The sequence below is a fragment of the Malus domestica genome, chromosome 10, assembly GCF_042453785.1.
Source record: "Malus domestica chromosome 10, GDT2T_hap1".
In the NCBI taxonomy this organism is placed as follows: domain Eukaryota; kingdom Viridiplantae; phylum Streptophyta; class Magnoliopsida; order Rosales; family Rosaceae; genus Malus; species Malus domestica.
Window position 1 is genome coordinate 39,113,595 of NC_091670.1, and position 19,102 is coordinate 39,132,696.

The window sequence follows — 19,102 nt, forward strand, 5'->3', positions numbered from 1 at the left end:
ATGTCGTTCCATTCTAAAACGACGTCTAAAGCACGTAGCAGGGAATGCATTATTACGGACAAAATAATCATCCAAGAGTTCCGTACCTCGTTGTTGCCTGCTTCTATCAAGGTTTCCAGAATGGCTGAGCCTGCATATCTGACCCCACAACTTGGATAACTCGACGGGAATGTGAGGCTTTGCCCATTCTTTCTTCGTCATCTCTCCTTCTACGCTCCTCATCCTATTCCCTCTCATTTTGGGCCACCTGGAGATTAAACATTCATTCTGATTGGTTAAACAATTCTTCCTATTGCTGATCGATTTCCCACATCATCCTTGAAGAAGAAGATATTGTAAGAAGGAAGCAGAAACTATAAATAATGATATACAAATTTTGATTTTGGTGAAGAATGAAGCAGAAACTATGAATAATGATAGAGATCTTCATAAAATTGGTGTGAGATTTCTGGGGATAAATGATGGTTATATGAAGGATTCAGAAAGGATTAGGTTGTAGATAATGTCATATGGCATGCCACCATTCGTTAAAAATCTGATCGAAATCTATCATTGAAGATTGTAAACAAATTGTGACATGTGGCACGACGTGATTGGTTAAAAATCTTATCGGAAATCTATCCTCAACGATTCTAAAAAGGTAACGACACGTGACACGACGACATTGGATAAAAATCTTATCGAAATCCATCACTAATAATTGTCTTTTCGGATAATGACACGCGGCACAACGAGAACAATTAAAAATCTTATCTGAAATTACAAATTAAATTATTTTATAAAAAAAATGTTAATATTTTATTGCCTATTGCCAGAGCTATTCAATGTAGGGGGGGAGATGCAAAAGGTTGTTACTGTTCATTAAGGGCAGTTACTGTTCATTGGGTGGATTAAATAGTAAATAGCCTGGGGGGGCTTTCCCACGGTGGAACTACTCTTAGAGTCCTGCTTTTGAATCATGTAAAAAATTAATTAAAAAAAATTACAATATTTAATACAATATATAAAAAAAAAACTAAATATCGTAATTTTGATTCAAGTCAATAATAATTTCAATGAATGACTTTTTGAATAAAAAAAAAAAGATGTTATATATAGAACTTACCATAATGTTGAGGGGCATGATAAAAGGGATTGCAATAAAGCTATAAATGAAGTCACAGTTGCGAAACACACAAGGTACTAATTTGCGGAACGGTGTAATTCCCGTTTAATAAACCCTTGGCTATCCACCGGTATGCTGCTTCAGTTGAATGCACACCATCCCAGCTGATAAACTGTGCAGGGTTTTCACAAAGTACATTTGCCTCTGGAGTGCCACATAGTGCTGATGAGTTGTAATTGTATGGCCCCCCACCTCCACAGCATGCTTTGGTAGTTTCCCCAGTAAATCCTACATTTCCATGAATCCAATAATAATTTAGGGTTTGACTAAAATCTTACTATGTTTGAATTCTTGACGGCCAGTTTAGTAAACATTTAGTTAACTAATACATTTTAAAACTCTCGAAAAATCCTCACATTTACTAACACGCATTGTAAAAATTTTACAATATTAAGGGAGTACCAAATTGGTCTGGAGACTGGTAGAGTTGCAGCATGGCATTGTAGTAATCTGCGTAAATGATATTGACATGAGGATGAAGGCTTCGAATCCGACTTAGTTCTCTCTGGAGCAGCTCATTGTGATACTCGGAAAACTTGTTCAACCAGTTTAGACAGCCAGTTGAAGGGTCGTATTCACTCTCATCCGAAGTTTCATATGTTGTTAGATAAGCAGGAATGCAGCCGATTGGAAAGTTTCCCGGTACAACAAGTTTTGAGGCGCCAAACGCAATCAACTCCTGGAGAGCAATGCAGCCATAGAAATTCATAGCCAACAAGATTATAAAAATGACTGCATTTTGAGCAAAGAAATTATGATTCCAACTCTTACATTGATTGTTGAAGCTATTGCGTCTATCACCAATGGAACATATTTCTCAACCTTTTCTATACTTTTTCCTCTAAGCAATGCGTTGTTGTAATCGTTGCCTCCGATCTCTCCCATAAGAACTAGAGAGCTCGAAAGCAGTTTGTTGCAGTCTGTAAATTAGAGATCACTAATCACTTGTACCAAATGAAGAACTATTATAGATGATATACATATAACTTATACATTGGAAAATATGCAATAATAAAACACAGTTTATCTAATTTTAATTAAAAAAAACATAACTCTGGTAAATAGAGAACAAGTAGTATACAAACCACGAATTAAGGCCTCTTTAATCTATTTAGGTCTCATTTAAGAAGTTCTTTTAAAGAACTCAAAACGCTTTTAGAACAAATTTTTTTTTGAATTAATCCTTAGTAAAAATGCAAGTTAATCTTGAAAAATAATTTCAAGTGCTTCTTGCAAGAATAACTTTAAGTGTATTTGGAATTCAAAAACATTTTTTTTCAAAAAATTTCTTTAATCATTTAAAAACACTTTCCGAACTAACTTTTAGTAATACTCCTTATTTATTCTATTCAAACATTAAAAGCCGACCAAGTTCAATTTTTAAAGTTATGCACCGAAAAAAATGTTCAAATATTAAAGTTGTTATTTATGTGGCATTGACCGCCAACCACACAAGCAAATGGGGATAAGAAACAATGTCTTTTTGGTGCAAGACAAGTAACACTCTCAAGTAAAAAAATAAAAAAATAAAAGAAAAAATGAGAAGACAAATTGGTAACTAACCTGAAGATGTGTTGCATAAAGATGACAGCATTTCTTGGAACCAGTCCAGTTGAATTCTTAGAGAGTTGTTTGTAATTTCATTATAAACTCCCATTTCTTCAAGAAAAGCAGCGTCCAGCGCAGTGGATCCTACCACTGCAAAATTGACACCACCGTCAATGTTGTGGACAGTTTGGTTATGGCGTTCGAGGTAAGGTTGCACTAGTGGAAGTCCCATATATTCAGCTGCCAAAAAAAAATTAAAGTAAAAATCAAGTTCAATGAGATGCTGGTGATGAAAAGTGGATGAGGGTTTAACGTCGCTAGCTACCAATGAAGTCTATGATTAAACGACCGTCGGAGCAGCGTCCGGTGGGGCGGTGAAAGTAGGTCTCTCCGTATGGAGGGAAGAAAAAGTTGAAAGATTTGTTAGGAGAGCTGTTGTACAAGTTGCCCGTATCGGCAATTGAATCGCCGAAGCTGATGATTGAGCTGTAGCAACCTAGAGCTTGAGGGATGAATGCAACAGCTGACATCATGAGCAGGAGGAGGAGCGTCATCAAAATTGCTCTGTTTCTCTCTCTCTCTCTCTCTAGTAGATTCTTAAGCTTGAATTTCATCTGTCAGAACAGTATTAAAGTACGTATAGATACTAGGGGCAGAAATATAGGGTAAGATTTTCACCCCTCCTATTACCATTTTCTTTCATCCATTTCTTTCCCATTTTTTTTTTTATCTTATTCTTTATATAAAAAATTCAAAACAAAATATAAACGTGACGTAACCGTTTAAATAAAAAAGGATAAAAGGGGTAAAAGATTAAAAGGGAAGAGAATTCTATTTCAAAAAATATAAAATATAACATGCGACATTTTTTGAACTAATAGTCAAACTGTCGAGATCGTAATAGTTTGACGAATTCATTTTTTAATGTTAGGTACGGCCATGACCTGAATCTATCCGTAAGCATGGTTTCTACATAAGAAATTGGATTCCATCCGAATCCATTTTGTGGATAAAATTTTCATTATGACGAGAATATGAGAGTACGTTACGTGTTTTTAACACAAGTGATAACAATTTCCAAACGAGAGTTTAGTAGAACAAAAATGTCAAGGTTCCCTTCGTCCAAACAAAAAAACATGTTTAGGCTCCCAACATTACACACGAATGGTATGAAATCACAAAACCTAGCCCGATTATTCCGGTTGGGTTAGAATACATTACACAAGAAGCAAATACATTGCTTCTATTATTTCAATTGCTCTTATTTGATACAGCAAGCAAAATTTACAACAAAGTACATTGCTTTCAAATTTTCTAATTCTCCGGTTTAGATCTTCCGTTTTAATTCTTTCGACTGCGATCTGTTTACTGGGGATTTGGAGGTCGGCTGTTGGCGGCCGAAACTCGGGATCCCCATTCCAGCAGCTCTTTGCTAGTGTCATCCTTGTGCACAAACACTTCAATAAAGCATAGACTATCCTTGTGCACCCCTGTTGCCTTCGCAATTGCTTCTGTTAAATCCTCCTCCGTTCGTACCTGTATCAAAGCAAGAATAATCATCGTCCCCTGCATCAGATTAGCTATAGCGATTAGGAAAGTTGTTTCTTTTATGCTAACCTTGGTGGTCCAGCATTTGCCTTCGCCATTGTGGATGGCATCGACAAGGCCGGTGTAATCCCAGTTCTTAATCACATTGTATGGACCATCGTGAATCTCTACTTCAATTGTGTAGCCTCCGTTGTTGATAAGAAATATAATGGTGTTTTGTCCACATCGGATCATTGTCGAAATGTCCTGTGCAGTTACCTGAAAGGAGACACTATTTACCAACCAAGCGCCATATATATCTCTCTAAAACATGAACTTTTCCGATCGGAATAATTACAAGGCAATGGTAATTTCTTTATCTTTTACCGTTTTAAATGATTAAAACAAAAGAAGAAATTGTTTTGCAGAAAAATTATTTTACAGTCAGTCGCATTCCAGCTCGATGGTACTCTTGAACCTGATATAACTAACCTGGAAACTCCCATCACCAATGCAAGCGATCACCCGTTTATCTTTGGCACCCTGAGCATAGCCAAGAGTGGCGCCCACCGACCATCCAATTGATCCATACTGCATCTGAAATTCATACCTGAATAAAAATGATACAACTGGTTGGTAGTCCGTTGCGTAACACGCAAAGTTAATCATATTCGAGAACCACATAAATGAGTTGTCTAAAGGAAACCGCATCATACCCGCAATTCTCAGGCAGTCGGAGCTTCTGACAATTGAACCATGAGTCTCCAGTTTCGGCAATTATCGCAGAGTCTCCACTGATAATCTCCTGTAAAAAGTTCAATAAATAAATTAACAATTAGAAATCTCAATATGAGAAGCACGAACAGAACATAGACAGCTCAAGTATACAAAACAGAACACTCTGCTCCTACCTGAATGTGCTTGAAAAGAATATTGACCCTCAGAGGCTCATCCTTCTCACTCTTCAGAGGGATGCCATGGGGAACAAAGATACGGTGGTAATTCTCAACAGCAGTACTGTTTTTCTTTAGCTTCTTGGCCAATGCACTCAAGAAGTCCGCCATGAAAACCCAGCCAAAGGACGGACCATCCCCAATTGTCACACGATTTGGCTGCACGACAATCGCTTTCTCCTTCTTGATCAACAAGGAATACCCCACAGAGCTATAATCATTGAAAATGGGTCCAACAAAAACATAAGCATCAGCAGACTCCACAATCTCACCGCAGAAGGTGGTGCTCACAGCACCCCAATAAGTCCCAATGAAATGCGGGTGGTGCTCGGGCACCAAACCCTTAGCAGAGGGCATAACAGTGATCGGGTACCCGCTAGCATCTGCAAACTCCATAAAGGCCTGCTGTGCCTTGGCTACTCTCAACTTGGGCCCTCCGACAATCACGGGTTTCACAGCCTTGTTGAGAAAAGCAGCGGTGGCTTCAACTGCTGCCTCCAAACCACATTGGTTGCTTACTTTCGGAGCAAGGAAGAAGGGGACCGGGTCTCTGGCAAATGTGGGATGAGGAATTGCAGGCAGGTTGCAGCCTATGCTGATGTATACAGGCTTGCTTTCTTTCAATGCTGTTGAGATTGCTGTGTCTATCTGCTCATGTGCATCTCCCAAATTGTTCACCACTGCCTGTCACAACAATTTGCACCAAATTCAATATATTTGGAAACACAAAGGGCATATTTATAACTAGGGAAACTTTTAACACTGCCCCCTGAACTTAGGATCTGATTCTGATATGCCCTAATCTTTCAAAACGTATCGATTTACCCCTACAATCAATCAAACTTTCTGTCAAAAGGAAATAGTAGAGGCTCGTTTGGGATATGTTTTTTTCAAGACTCAAAACTTTTTAAAGAAAATATTTTTGGGTTCCGCCTTTCACTTCAAATACTTTTTTAAAATTAATTTGTATTTTTACTAAAAATTGGTTGTAAAAACATTTTAATTAAAAAAATGCTTTCACAATTATACAAAAGCACTTTCTGAACCAGCCCTAGTTTTGTCCATTTAAGTTTAGGTTCGGTGTTCAAAACAAAACTAAAAGCAGAAGAGGCAAATCGGAAAGAAAGCATAAGTTCAAGGGCATTGGTAAATTTTTTTTCATTTTTTCTAAAACGAGACTATATTTTTAGAAACATTAACGAAAAGGGATTGAAATATTTAAGTTTTAATGATAAAGATAAAATAAATAAGAAAATAAATAGTATCAGATCTGAGTACCTAAAAAATATGGGGTTGTTCATTAAAATAAACATTACGGGAGTTATTTTTTATTTTTATTTTTTCTAGTAAGACTGAAGACATGAAAGAGCTTTACCTGATGACAGGTGACGGTTTGGAAGCACCGAAGCTCCTGAGTGAAATCGGGCAACCCGATCGTGTGGTGGAGGATCCGGTTCGTGCCGTAATCGTTGGAGTTCGGCCCACCTACTATGCAGATGACCGGCAAGTTCTCGCTGCACGCACCGGCGATCGCGTTCAGCACACTGAGCCCGCCGACGGTGAACGTAACGACGCACGCTCCAACCCCCCTGGCGCGCGCGTAGCCGTCGGCAGCATAACCGGCGTTGAGCTCGTTGCAGCAGCCGATGAGGTTGAGGCCGGGCTCGGCGATCAGGTGGTCGAGAAGCGTTAAGTTGAAGTCGCCGGGAACGGAAAAGACATCATGGGCTCCGATTTCGACGAGTCGCCGAGCCAGGTGGCGGCCCAGCGTTCCGCTGGAGGCGGCGGGTAGGACCGGCAGCGGAGCCCCGCCTTTTGTAGAGCCGATATGAGTAGAAGCTTTCATGGATAGGTGTAAAATGATGGTTTAGAGTTTGATTAGATGGATGATTATTACTGGTTAGGGAGGTTTTGGTTGTGTTTCTGTATATATACACGGTGGAGTGGAATTTTAGTGGTGGTTTTGGAACCTGTGGGTGACTTTGTAATATGATTAGGTATTAAAATATATAAAAGTTTTTTTTTTTTAACTTAAAAAACATCTAGAAGTTTTTTATTTTTTATGTAATGATATATTAATTATTAAGAGCATCCTCAATAAAAAAAAATACAAATTCGAGATGTAAAAATTATATTTCATGTCATTCGTAAATGGGAGTTTTACTTTGAGAAGAGATGTAAATTGGAGGTTTTATTTTGAGAACTTTAACGAAAAACTTCTGATATTGTTCATTTTAATGAAAAATCATATTTTTACATTAAAAAGTCAATCATGGTACTATTCACTTTACCCTTTATTTTGTTTTTATCGTTAAAACTTAAAGTTTTCAAATCATTTTAATTAATTTTCCTTTTTATTTTCTGTCTTTGTGGGCAGGATTCACCAACAAAAGATGTAAAAAATATATATATTTATATTTTTCGGTTAAGATGTGTATTTTATATCTCATCATTAGAGAGTTTCTCAACTAGCTAAAAATGTAAAGTACACATTTCAATGTATATAGCATTTTTATTAGAAATGTTCTTATATACTTAAATTAAAAGGTGGAAATAAATTGGTATCGCGTGATTATTTACAAAAATTTTAAATTTTAGACGTCTGAATTATAAATGAACATTTATACCGCTAGACCTTAATATTATGTTTTAGACACAAAAATGTAAGGTTTTGAATACAATGATTATTGAAAGCTAAACCACTTACCAATGAGCTGTTTAAAGGTGGAATTTGATTTCCTTTGATTTGGTAATTGGCTGTTTTAGCTTTTGGCTTTGGTGGTGGGTTTTGGGGGGCTGTGGTTTTAGGCAGTGGGTTTGCTTGTTTTTTAATGTCCTTGATCACTACAAAGTGGGAAAACTTTGGATTCTTGTGGATTGTGATTTGTGACCACCGTTTGAAAAAACCAGGAAACCGGAAGCTGCTAATTGCTGGTTTTCAATTTCAAATCCGACGTTTTGTTTCAAATGTCTACGTGAGCACGGAGAAAAGTTGCTGTCTGGTTATTTATGGAGAAATTTTCAGTATGTTAAGAACACGACTCAATATATTATTTCATAAACTATGTTATTGTGCGATGAAAAATATCACGAAAATATGTTCTTATAATTTTACTTGTAAAACTCTACAAAAGCCAAAAGTTTAGAATCAAAGTTGCAAACCAAATATGTGGTTTTAGATGATTAAATTATTAATTAAATATCGATTAACGTATTTGATCTCCCTAACATTATTCTTATAAAAAATGCAAATGCAATCGTGAGTTTTCAAAATGTGCGTGATAAGAAAAATGTTACAAATTATTTAAAGACAGTTTTACCACTTATTCAATCACATTTTTCAATTAAATTTTGCCTTGAATATTTAAGATATGATATTGTTTGGGCCCAAAATATTAGTTTGGGCCGAGTATAGAATCATTCTCGGCCCAGGAGGCCTTACAACAGGGATATCATGGATCGTGGGCCTCCAAACCTAGGACGGCTAGGTCATAACGCAGGACAAGTCGAGTCCTGGTGCAATAAGGAGTCTTGGCAGGATTAATAACCCGAAAGCGAATTCGGCTCGATTAAGAACTAGGTTCACAATCATAGAGAAAATAGGACTGGTCGAGTTGGCATTTGATCAAGAGAAGAAGACCTACTCCGAGTAGGGTTTTGACTCGACTTTGAAGGTGTCCAGTGCTATAAATAGAGGAGGCTGTGCAACAAATGAGGTCTCCAATTCAACACATAAAACTGCCCTGCGCAAACCCTCTCAACAACTTTGAGATTTTTATTTTCTCTTTTCGCTGACACATTTTCCGTTGGCATCAACAGCACTGTGAAAGCAACCGGTGATATCTTAAGTCGGCATAGATATCTCTGTTACCATAGAATCAGCCGGTCTCGCAGCATCTTCCGTTGGTACCAACAGCACTACGGTGAGGACAGTTGATTACCTATCCAAGTCTCGGTTAAGAAAGATTTCTGAATCCTTGTTAGTCGAGGTCATCTCATCAGCCTTTTCGGCGAAGTGAGGTGTTACGAGTTACTACATTCGGCACATTGGAAGTTGAATTGGATATTGAACTTCGTAAGAATAGTAGCCTTGTCTTCAGGTTCGAGAACCCAAGAGGCCGAGACGTGTTCCTTCCTCGGTCACAATCGCAAGACGCAGAAGTCAGCCGCGCACCCAACTCAACATCAATAAATTTTACTCCTCGGCCGAGCTCGGCCGACGAGTTGGCACGCCCCGCATTCACCGAAGGACGTAGTTAGTTTTTAAATTACTCGGCCTGCGCGCCACGTAGGCTTGGTAGTTTTTAGGGTCAACATTTTGGCACGCCCAGTGGGACCCAGTGCTAAACTACGAAGTTTATGCCAATTGAAACACGATCGGTAAAAAAGAAAACAGCTATGGGAAAATCAACAGCCAATTTACCAACTCAGAACATAGGACACAGTTTGCCACAGGCGCAGAATCCCATCAGCGCCGTAACACTTGAGTCCACGAGCGCAACTCGCCGAGAAAGGGAAGTTAATCTCGACGGTCAGTTTCGCAGCTTCGAAATCTTCGACAAGAACACCTGCGTCCTCAATGAATGGATAATAGAGGATTATGACGAAGATGGTGGCGAATGATCTGATCCACCAACAAGGTCGTTTCTTCGAAAACGGCTTGACGAGCAATCTCGGACGGTTGAACAGACGTTTAGTCGAGGAATCGATAAACTTCATGACGTGATACGCAATACCAGTGAGGCACAAACCAGATTACTTGAAATACTGGTTAGTAAGGTCATCGATGGTAGAACTTTCGATCTTGCCCAACATTTGCCACCGAGGAATAATCTATTACCAAGTGCACCGACCGAGCCAATCCCTGCTCGGCTCAAACCAATTAACTTGGAGAGAGGATGAGGATCGAATAGTAGGTCAGACGGATCCGACCAGAGAGTAGAAGCAACACCCGTCGATATGACCGAGGTCCAACAGATGATCGATTCGGCCATGAAGAAAGGGCCGAAGTTCCCTACGTTTATACACCCGTATCCAGCTTATGTGGAACAGTTCGAATACCCTAAAGGTTTCAAAATCCCAGATTTTAGCCTTTTTACCGGAGAATCATCCTTATCCTCGTTAGAACATGTAGCTCGTTTCACCGCGCAATGTGGAGACGTCAATAGTGACTTTCACAAGCTGCGACTTTTCAATTTCTCGCTGATCGGTTCAGCGTTCGCTTGGTATATCAACCTCCCACCGAATTCCGTCCAGAGCTGGGAGGAGTTGGTCGAGAAATTTCATGAGTAGTTTTATCGGTCGGGGATAGAAATGTCAGTATCCTCGCTAGCAAGGATGGCTCAAGCATCCGACGAGTCACCAATGGATTATCTTACCAGATTTAAATCAGCCAGGAATTGGTGCCGAGTACCTCTCCCGAAGTCGAATTCGTCAGACTTGCTCTGAACGGTCTTGACGTCGAATACAAAAAGAAATTCTTGGGGGCAAACTTTCGGGATATGTATGAATTAGCCTAACATGTCGAGCAGTATGATTATTTGCTCCGCGAGGAAAAGATTTCGAAAGCTCCATCTCGATGGACGATTTACAAGAATCCTACTATCAATTATGCATCGACCGAGGATGAATGCGTTAGCGTGGATGCAGCTGAGATAGTGATAGATAAGCCATACGTTTGCAAGGCACTGACTCAAGTTGACTCTAAGGAAGTCAAAACCCGCTCGGCCACTGAAGGAACACTGAAACCGTCAAAAGTTTATACTTTTGATATTACAAAAGCCGATGCAATTTTTTATCAACTGTTATCAGCGAGGATCATCAAACTTCAGCCTGGGCACAACATTCCCAAGGCCGAAGAGCTTAAAGGAAAGATATATTGCAAATACCATAACTCAAGCAAACATACGACAAACAATTGCGTCGTGTTTCGAGACAACGTCCAAAGCTGGATTGATAATGGCAAACTGAGATTTCCAGAGAAGAAGATGAGCGTTGATACTGACCTGTTCCCCACGGCAACAGTAAATATGGTCGATGCGTGCCTACCTAAGGACAAAGGGAAAGGGAAGGCCGAAGCTGTTGCGACGCAACGCTTTCATAATCAGAACTCTCGGCCACGTTTCATGGTCGATTTTCGTTCAAACGAACCACCTACAACTTTAACGGGACCCGCTATTGTCAAGCCTATGATGGATTACAGCACTGATGAAGACAGTGAGACGGCGGTTTTATGCAGTAAATGTAGAGCAAAGGTCAACATTGAGCCAGAGGGAAAGTCCTCTCCGCTTATAATGGAACAACCTACAGCCGCAACCCAGCAAAAGGTGACCAACGTGGGCCAACATCAAGGGGTTTTTGATAGGCTCAGTCCTAAAGTGAGGATGGAAGAGACACCTTCAGTCAGACGGCGCCTTGATTTTGATGCTTCATTTTATGACGAGGACTACTATATATGTAACTCTAGCAGCTCGGAATCATCGCGGAGCCAAAAAACTTTCAAACCTCCCGAACCTAGATACCAACGTTGGTATACATATCACTCTTTGAAAGGCGTCTACACCGCACTATCTAAATCCCAGAAATGCCAGCACCAAAGAATAGATTGCATGGCCCGCCGACGGGCAGCCCAAGAAACTTCGGTCCCTAAATGGCGGCCGAAAGACACAAATACCACCGACGATGAACGACCACCTCCAACGATTATGACGGAGTTGGTTCAAGGGAAACGGCTGGTCAATCAAGATATCGAAACCACGTTCGAAGAGGCTGATAAACGAATCAAACTTCTTCTTCGGCCTAGGGAGATGAAGGCACGTCTCGAGCATTTCAGGTAAGAAGCTGAAAGCAAATTGACCCCGCCAGCCACACAAAAGCCTTTGATCAAAATTCGATGGAATTTACATCCACCATTCCTCGGGGAGGCCTTAGAATATATGCGAGAGTTTCATAAGAAACATTCGGCCAACGATTTGTATGGTTTGCCGAAAGCATGTCAAAACACAATAGATTTTGTCCTAACTTACCCAGATGCCGAGCGAATCATTCAGAGGACTTCAGACCCAGGATTGAAAGCTCGGTTCCAGCACATACGGGAAGCTCATGTCCTTGGTTTTGAAGTCGACCCATATACTGACATCGATGCAGCCGACCTTCATTTCTCCATGGAGGACCTTCAATATTTACGATATCACTTCGAAGTTTTTTCAGCCGTTTCTCTCTTCGGCCTCATGGCCAATGAAATAACACGAGTTGCACAGTTGGATGCCTATCTCGACACCAGGGATGCCCGTATAATGTACCAAGAGCAAGCTCGTATCCTGGCATCAATCCTAGACGTAATTCTGATTTCAGACGCACCGGAGGTATCTGCACAGAACAAACAGGCTTCCGAATAGACATTGCGAGAACAAACCATTGAAGAAGGCGCAGAAGAATCTCTTAGTACTACTCCACCGCAAGTAGATGCGGCAGTCGGTGACCAGGAACGAGAAGAGGCGGAAGAGGATGATGGTAACCCGATGGGCCCGTCGGTCCTGGATAACATGGAAATCAGTATGATCCATATTTTGCCCGCTGATTTTCAGTCGAGCACATCCCAACCAAGTTTCCTTGATGGTGACGTAATTGCCGAGGAAGCCGGTCACATTGATTTTGTAACTGTTGCTAATGATGACTCGACAACAAAAGATGACAACATCAAAGCAGCTTTGGCCGAATTGTTTCCTCACTTATCATCGGCCAAACTTCATCATTTAAAGCCATTGTATGTCACGGCCCATATCGAAGGGTATCCAGTCTCCAAATTTTTTGTCTACTGCGGAGCCACGGTCAATATCATACCTGTAAACATCATGAAGGCGTTACGTCGCTCCAATGACGAACTCATTCCCTCCGGGATCACAATGAGCAGTTTCATCGGCGATAAATCCCAAACCAAAGGGGTGCTTCCTTTAGCGGTAAATATTGCCGGCCGTAATCACATGACCGCCTTTTTTTATCGTCGATTCCAAGACCGAGTATAATGCACTGCTCGGTCGAGACTGGATTCATCAAACCAGCTGTATTCCTTCATCATTATATCAAGTGCTAGTTTTCTGGGACGGTAAATCGGTCATCGTTCACCCGGCCGATAGTCAGCCCTTCGAAACTAACATGATCCAAGCACGGTATTATGATGACCACGTCGGCTATATCATCCTACAGGGTTTTAATGACGAAGGACGGCCGACTCGGATTTCTGTTCAAAAAGGTATTGAGGTTGGCGCTGAAACTGTCCATCAGGATTCGGCGAGACTCGGTTTAGCTAATTTCATCCCCGACCCTGATGTTTGACACCGATCAGGAAAAACGTAGAGCCACTGTTTCATCTACTATGGAACGACTGCTGGCTCATTGGTATACTATATCTAAACAACCAAATTCGGGCGTTAACCTCGTCGAGTTCCTCACCGAAGGAGATAATGATCCTGTCTTATCTCTTGACAAAATTCAAGCCGCCCCGGCCGAGCTCGAAGATAATCGGCCCCAAGTCAAAGATCCCTTGGAGGAAATTAATGTTGGGACGGCCGATGACCCACGGCCTTTATTTGTTAGTGTTTGACTTCCCCAACCTATGAAGGCCGAACTTCGTGCCCTACTGGAGGAATTTAAAGATTGTTTTGCTTGGAGCTATCATGAAATGCCTGGCTTAGATCGTACTTTCGTCGAACATGAGTTACGTATTAAGCCTGGATGTAAACCTTTCCGTCAACCACCTCGCCGATTCTCGACCGAAGTACAACTCGGTATCAAGGACGAACTGGTTCGGCTCTTAAACGCCGGGTTCATTCGGACAGCTCGGTACGTTGAATGGTTGGCCAATATCGTTCCTGTTTTAAAGAAAAATGGTGCACTGCGTATTTGCATTGACTTTAGAAATCTGAATCTGGCAACTCCCAAAGATGAGTATACCATGCCGATTTCAGATTTGTTAATAGATGTTGCGGCAAATCATGCCATCTTATCTTTTATGCATGGCCATGCCGGGTACAACCAAATTTTCATTGCCGAAGCTGATATGCACAAAACTGCTTTTCGCTGCTTGGGGACACTCGGCACTTACGAATGGATTGTTATGCCATTCGGCCTCAAAAATGCCGGCGCCACATACCAACGGGCAATGAACACCATATTTCATGATTTAATGGGAACCATCGTCGAAGTCTATATCGACGATGTTGTAATTAAATCCAAACAACGGCGGACTCATCTGGATGATTTCCGACAGGCTTTCCTCCGTATGCGTCAACACAATCTCAAAATGAATCCTACCAAATGTACGTTCGGTGTGTCGGCCGGTAATTTTCTCGGTTTCCTAGTGCATCACCGTGGGATTGAAGTGGATGAAAATAAAGCACGTGCAATCGTCAGTGCTCCACCCCCGACGATGAAGAAACAACTGCAGTCCTTACTCGATAAGATAAATTTTCTCCGCCGATTTATAGCTAACTCGGCAGGTAAAATGAAAGCGTTTTCGACGCTTTTGAAACTTAAGGACTCAGATAAATTTGAGTGGACCGATGAGCATCAGGCAGCATTTACACAAATCAAAGTCTCCCTCACGACATCACCTGTCCTTGTTCCACCCCGACGCGGTAAACCTCTCAAACTATATATCTCGACGGCTGAAGAGTCCATCGGCTGCCTTCTCACCCAGGATAACGATGCCGGGCGGGAGCACGCTATTTTTTACCTCAGTAAAAATCTTAATAAACCAGAAATCAATTATTCCACCGTTGAGAAGCTCTGTCTCGCCGTGTTTTTCGCCGCCTCTAAACTTCGGCATTACATGCTCCCATCGGTCACATAAGTCATTGCCCAGACTGACATCATCCGCTACATGCTCACTCGAACCCATCGTAAAAGGTCGAATTGGGAAGTGGACAATGGCGTTGTCTGAAGTTTGCTTGCAATACGTGCCGCAGAAAGCTGTCAAAGGCCAGACACTAGCTGATTTCCTTGCTCACCACCCTTCCCCTTATGGTTTTGGGGGGACTGACGTCGAAATCGGCATGGTTGACAAGCGCGATAACTATTGGACGATGTACTTTGACGGCTTAAGTACTTCATCATCGGCTGGCGTCGAAATTGTCATTCAATCCCCAAACCATGATCGCTGGTATTTTTCACTCAAGCTGGATTTTGAATGCACAAACAATCAGGCCGAATACGAAGCCCTTGTTATCGGCCTTGACATCCTGCATGACTTACGGGCAACCCGTGTCCTCATCCTCGACGACTCCGAACTCGTGATTAACCAACTTAATGGGTCTTTTCGCTACATGAGTTGCACCCTGGCACCCTACCACATGGTCGCCAGCTATTTGGCCGAATCTTTCGACGGTATTACATTTGAACATATTTCTCGGATCCATAATACCGACGTAGACGAGTTGGCTCAAATCACCTCCGGTGCACAACTCCTGGGGGGTAAGCTAGGCCGAGAAATACCCATGTTACGACAGCTATACCCGGCCTTAGTTAACCAGCAAGTCCTCCGACGCGACAACGTGATACGCACTAGAGTCATGTCCTTACCTTCGTTGCTAGACCGACAAGACTTTATAGAGGTTTGTGCCGTCGAGGCAATACCAGATGATTGGAGAAATCCCATTATGCAGTACCTTGACAATCCCAATGGCAAACATAGCCGCAAGACACGAGTCACGCCACAAACTATGTCACGTACCAAAACGAGTTATACCGAAAGGGTGAGGATGGTCTATTACTGCTATGCCTCGGCCCCCAGGAGAATGCTCAGGCAATCACGGAAGTCCATGAAGGGATTTACGGAGCTCATCAGTCCGGATGAAAAATGCGGTGGTTGTTACGACGACACGGCTATTTTTGGCCACGAATATTAAATGATTGTATCGAGTTCGCACGAGGGTACATACAATGTCAGATTCATGGTCCTATACAGCGGGTCTCGGTCGAATCATTACATTCGGTCACTAAACTATGGCCATTCAGAGGATGGGCCATGGACGTAATCGGTAAAATTACACCATCTTCCGGGGCTGCCAAACACGCATGGATACTGGTAGCAACCAATTACTTCACTAAGTGGGTTGAAGCTAAGTCATATGCCGAGCTAACATCTAAAGAAGTTTGTGACTTTGTGGAAGAACACATTGTGACCAGGTTCGGTGTACCAGAAATGATTATAACCGATAATGGCATAATCTTTACAGCCGAGAGGTTTAGAGAATATACGGTGAGTTTGAAAATTCGGCTTGAACAATCTACACCGTATTATCCACAAGCAAATGGGCAGGCCGATGCAAGTAATAAAGTGTTGATCGGCATTCTCGAGAAAATAATAAAGGATAGGGCCGGCATGTGGCATTTAAAGTTGAATGAGGCTTTGTGGGCATATCGAACATCACCACGATCGGCGACCGGAACAACCTCATATGCATTAACCTACGGACACGATGCAATGTTACCAGTCGAGTTAAGCATAAATTCGATGCGGTTAATTGAACAAAGTAGTTTGATCAGCGCCGAATATAATCAGTCCATAAGACAGGAGTTAGAAGATTTAGAAGAAGCGCGATGCCTATAACTTACTGGTGGCGCAAAAACGGATTGCCGAGCGCGCCTATAACCAAAAGGTACGACAAAAAACATTTGGCGAAGGAGAATTGGTTTGGCAAACAGTGTTGCCAGTAGGACTAAAGAACCCTAGGTTTGGCAAATGGTCGCCAAATTGGGAAGGGCCGTACGTTGTACATAAAATATATGGCAAATGGGCATATCATCTTAGAGACCGGACCGGTTTCGTTCACAAATTACCAATCAATGGGAAATTTTTAAAGAAATACTATCCGGTCACATGGGAAATGTGGGAATAGAAAATCAGTTCATTAAGATCGAAAAGAGCACATACAAATTGAACAAATCGATCAGTTTACATTTAAATACATTTAAGGCGAAGAAGGAAGAAGAGTGCCGAGAAGGGCCTTCAGCTCCAACCACCGCACCTCGCCCATTATGACCTCGGCCTGCCGTTTCTTTTTGTCCATTTTTAACTGCTCGACCCGTTTTGTGCTCGCTGCATACTCGGTTAAGCAAGCTTTGCCGCCCGACTCGAAGTCCTTAGCAAGCTCGGAAGCAATAGACGATTTTCGTTTCGCTAATTCGGCCATTTGACGGTCGAGGTCGGCCAAGGCCTCTCCTTTTCCCTTTAAAGCATCAATCTTTGGACGGAGAATTTCTCGGACGGCCATGGCATCTTGCAGGTCTTGTTCAGCCCTCAAAGTGTTCTCAAAGACACTAAAGGTCTCCCGAACCCGCTTCAAGGCGGATGACGCCTAAACGATAGCCTTGCCGCTTAGTTGACCATCAACTCCGAGATTGTTTAGACATGCACCCAACAAATCAAGACCTTTGTGTTCAAGGACTTGCGATGCCGAGAGAGACAAAACCTCTTGCAACCGAGCTAGAGCAGTTGAGTCAGCGGTTTTGGGTGTGGCGGCCGAAGGACCAGCCACTCCAGTAGTGCTGGACAAAAGGGCGTTAAACTCAACCTCCCATGAAGCCTGCACACAAAGGTAAGGTTAAGCTCAAGAAAATCACAAAAAGGTAGCAAGGAGGTGTTATTTCTTTTAAACCTAAAGAGATGAGACTTCGGCCATATCTTCAGGGTCATTGCTCGAACCTAAAGAACTTAATGGCCGAGCCCAGTGTCTTAGATTGCTTCTCAGTTCACGCAGTCGATGGAGGTTATCTACGTTCGATGGCCACTGAGGCGGCAAAGAAATATAGATAACACCCTTCGGCGCATAGAATTTTCGATGAAAAGAGTGTGCAGGCACCTGACATTTAGTATTTTCCTGGTTTAGAGTTTTATGGCAGCAAAATAACCAAGGAAAAGCGGTAGGAGGTACTTACAAAGGTCGAAATGGCCTCATGCGGAGGAATATTGAGATCCCAGTCCTGTGGATGAACAAGCATTTTCGCCGACGCTTCTGGCTCCCCGACAGGTCGTTTGCCACGGTCGGCCGTAGAAGGGCCGACTTGGACAGCCGCTTCAGACACGGGGTTGAGGTCCTGGTCTTGTGGAGGAGCGGGCGTTTCTGTCGCCGCTGCTGGCTCTCCAGCCTGTCGTTTACCACGGTCGGTCGTGGGAGGACCGACTCGGGCAACCACTTCAGACACAGGAGGAGGTTGATGACGGGAACGAGGGTGACTCGCCAGTGGAACCTCGTCCCTCCCCTCACTCTCTTCCAAAACGAAGATCGAGGGTTTTGGATTTGCAGGGGAAGTTCTCTCTGTCGCAGAGACTGCCTTTTCCAGGACAGGTGCAGCTTCGACCGAGGGAACAACGATGGGTTTACCAACTTTAGAAACAGGCCGTTCTTGGACTGTTTCTTCAGTCGGAATTGGCCATCTCTCAACCAAGGCTTGGGCGATGGGAGGAGAAGGGGAAACACTAGGAGTCGTCACCCCCGTGGTTTGGCTGGAGATAACGTGAATCTCCCGTTCCCCTTTCTTCGCCAGCTTTTTGACTCGCTTGGCGGGCTGAGGAGGTTCGATGGTCGGCTCGACCTCTTGATGAGGCCGTTTGCTCGGCGGGGCCTGCACAACGATCTTTACCCTCTTCGAGGTGACCGATTTTTTCTCGACCGCAGCCGCAGCGACTACTTCCACCTTTTTCAAAGACCGACCACCTGTGAAGGTAAGAGCGAGTCAGCAAAGCTGATTCATAGTTCAAAAAGTTAAAGGAAAAAGGTAGAGATAAACCGTTACCTTGGGCTGGAGGGGCAAAAACCTTCTTAGGTCGACCACCAAAGAGTTTGTTCAGAACGATTTCGATCGAAACACCAAAGAACCGTTGGGTATATTCTTCCCACCAATCACCGAA

The 19,102-nt window shown here is 42.5% G+C and overlaps 2 protein-coding genes across 2 annotated transcripts; both read right to left on the reverse strand.

The window, feature by feature from the left end:
- Positions 1–1,050: 1,050 nt before the first annotated feature.
- On the reverse strand, positions 1,051–3,416 carry LOC103422379 (GDSL esterase/lipase At1g28580-like). Its single transcript, XM_029110338.2, has 5 exons — positions 3,039–3,416; positions 2,729–2,953; positions 1,937–2,085; positions 1,568–1,844; positions 1,051–1,393 (listed from the first exon to the last, which is right to left on the reverse strand). The coding sequence occupies exons 1-5, from the start codon at positions 3,325–3,327 to the stop codon at positions 1,158–1,160; spliced, it is 1,176 nt and encodes a 391-aa protein (XP_028966171.2). The 5' UTR covers positions 3,328–3,416; the 3' UTR covers positions 1,051–1,157.
- Positions 3,417–3,801: 385 nt separating this feature from the next.
- Positions 3,802–7,226, reverse strand: LOC114827769 (pyruvate decarboxylase 1). The gene is made up of 6 exons (XM_029110339.2): positions 6,569–7,226; positions 5,152–5,877; positions 4,957–5,045; positions 4,733–4,850; positions 4,331–4,519; positions 3,802–4,249 (listed from the first exon to the last, which is right to left on the reverse strand). Exons 1-6 carry the CDS (start codon positions 7,037–7,039, stop codon positions 4,079–4,081), a joined length of 1,764 nt encoding a protein of 587 aa, XP_028966172.2. The 5' UTR covers positions 7,040–7,226; the 3' UTR covers positions 3,802–4,078.
- Positions 7,227–19,102: the final 11,876 nt, after the last annotated feature.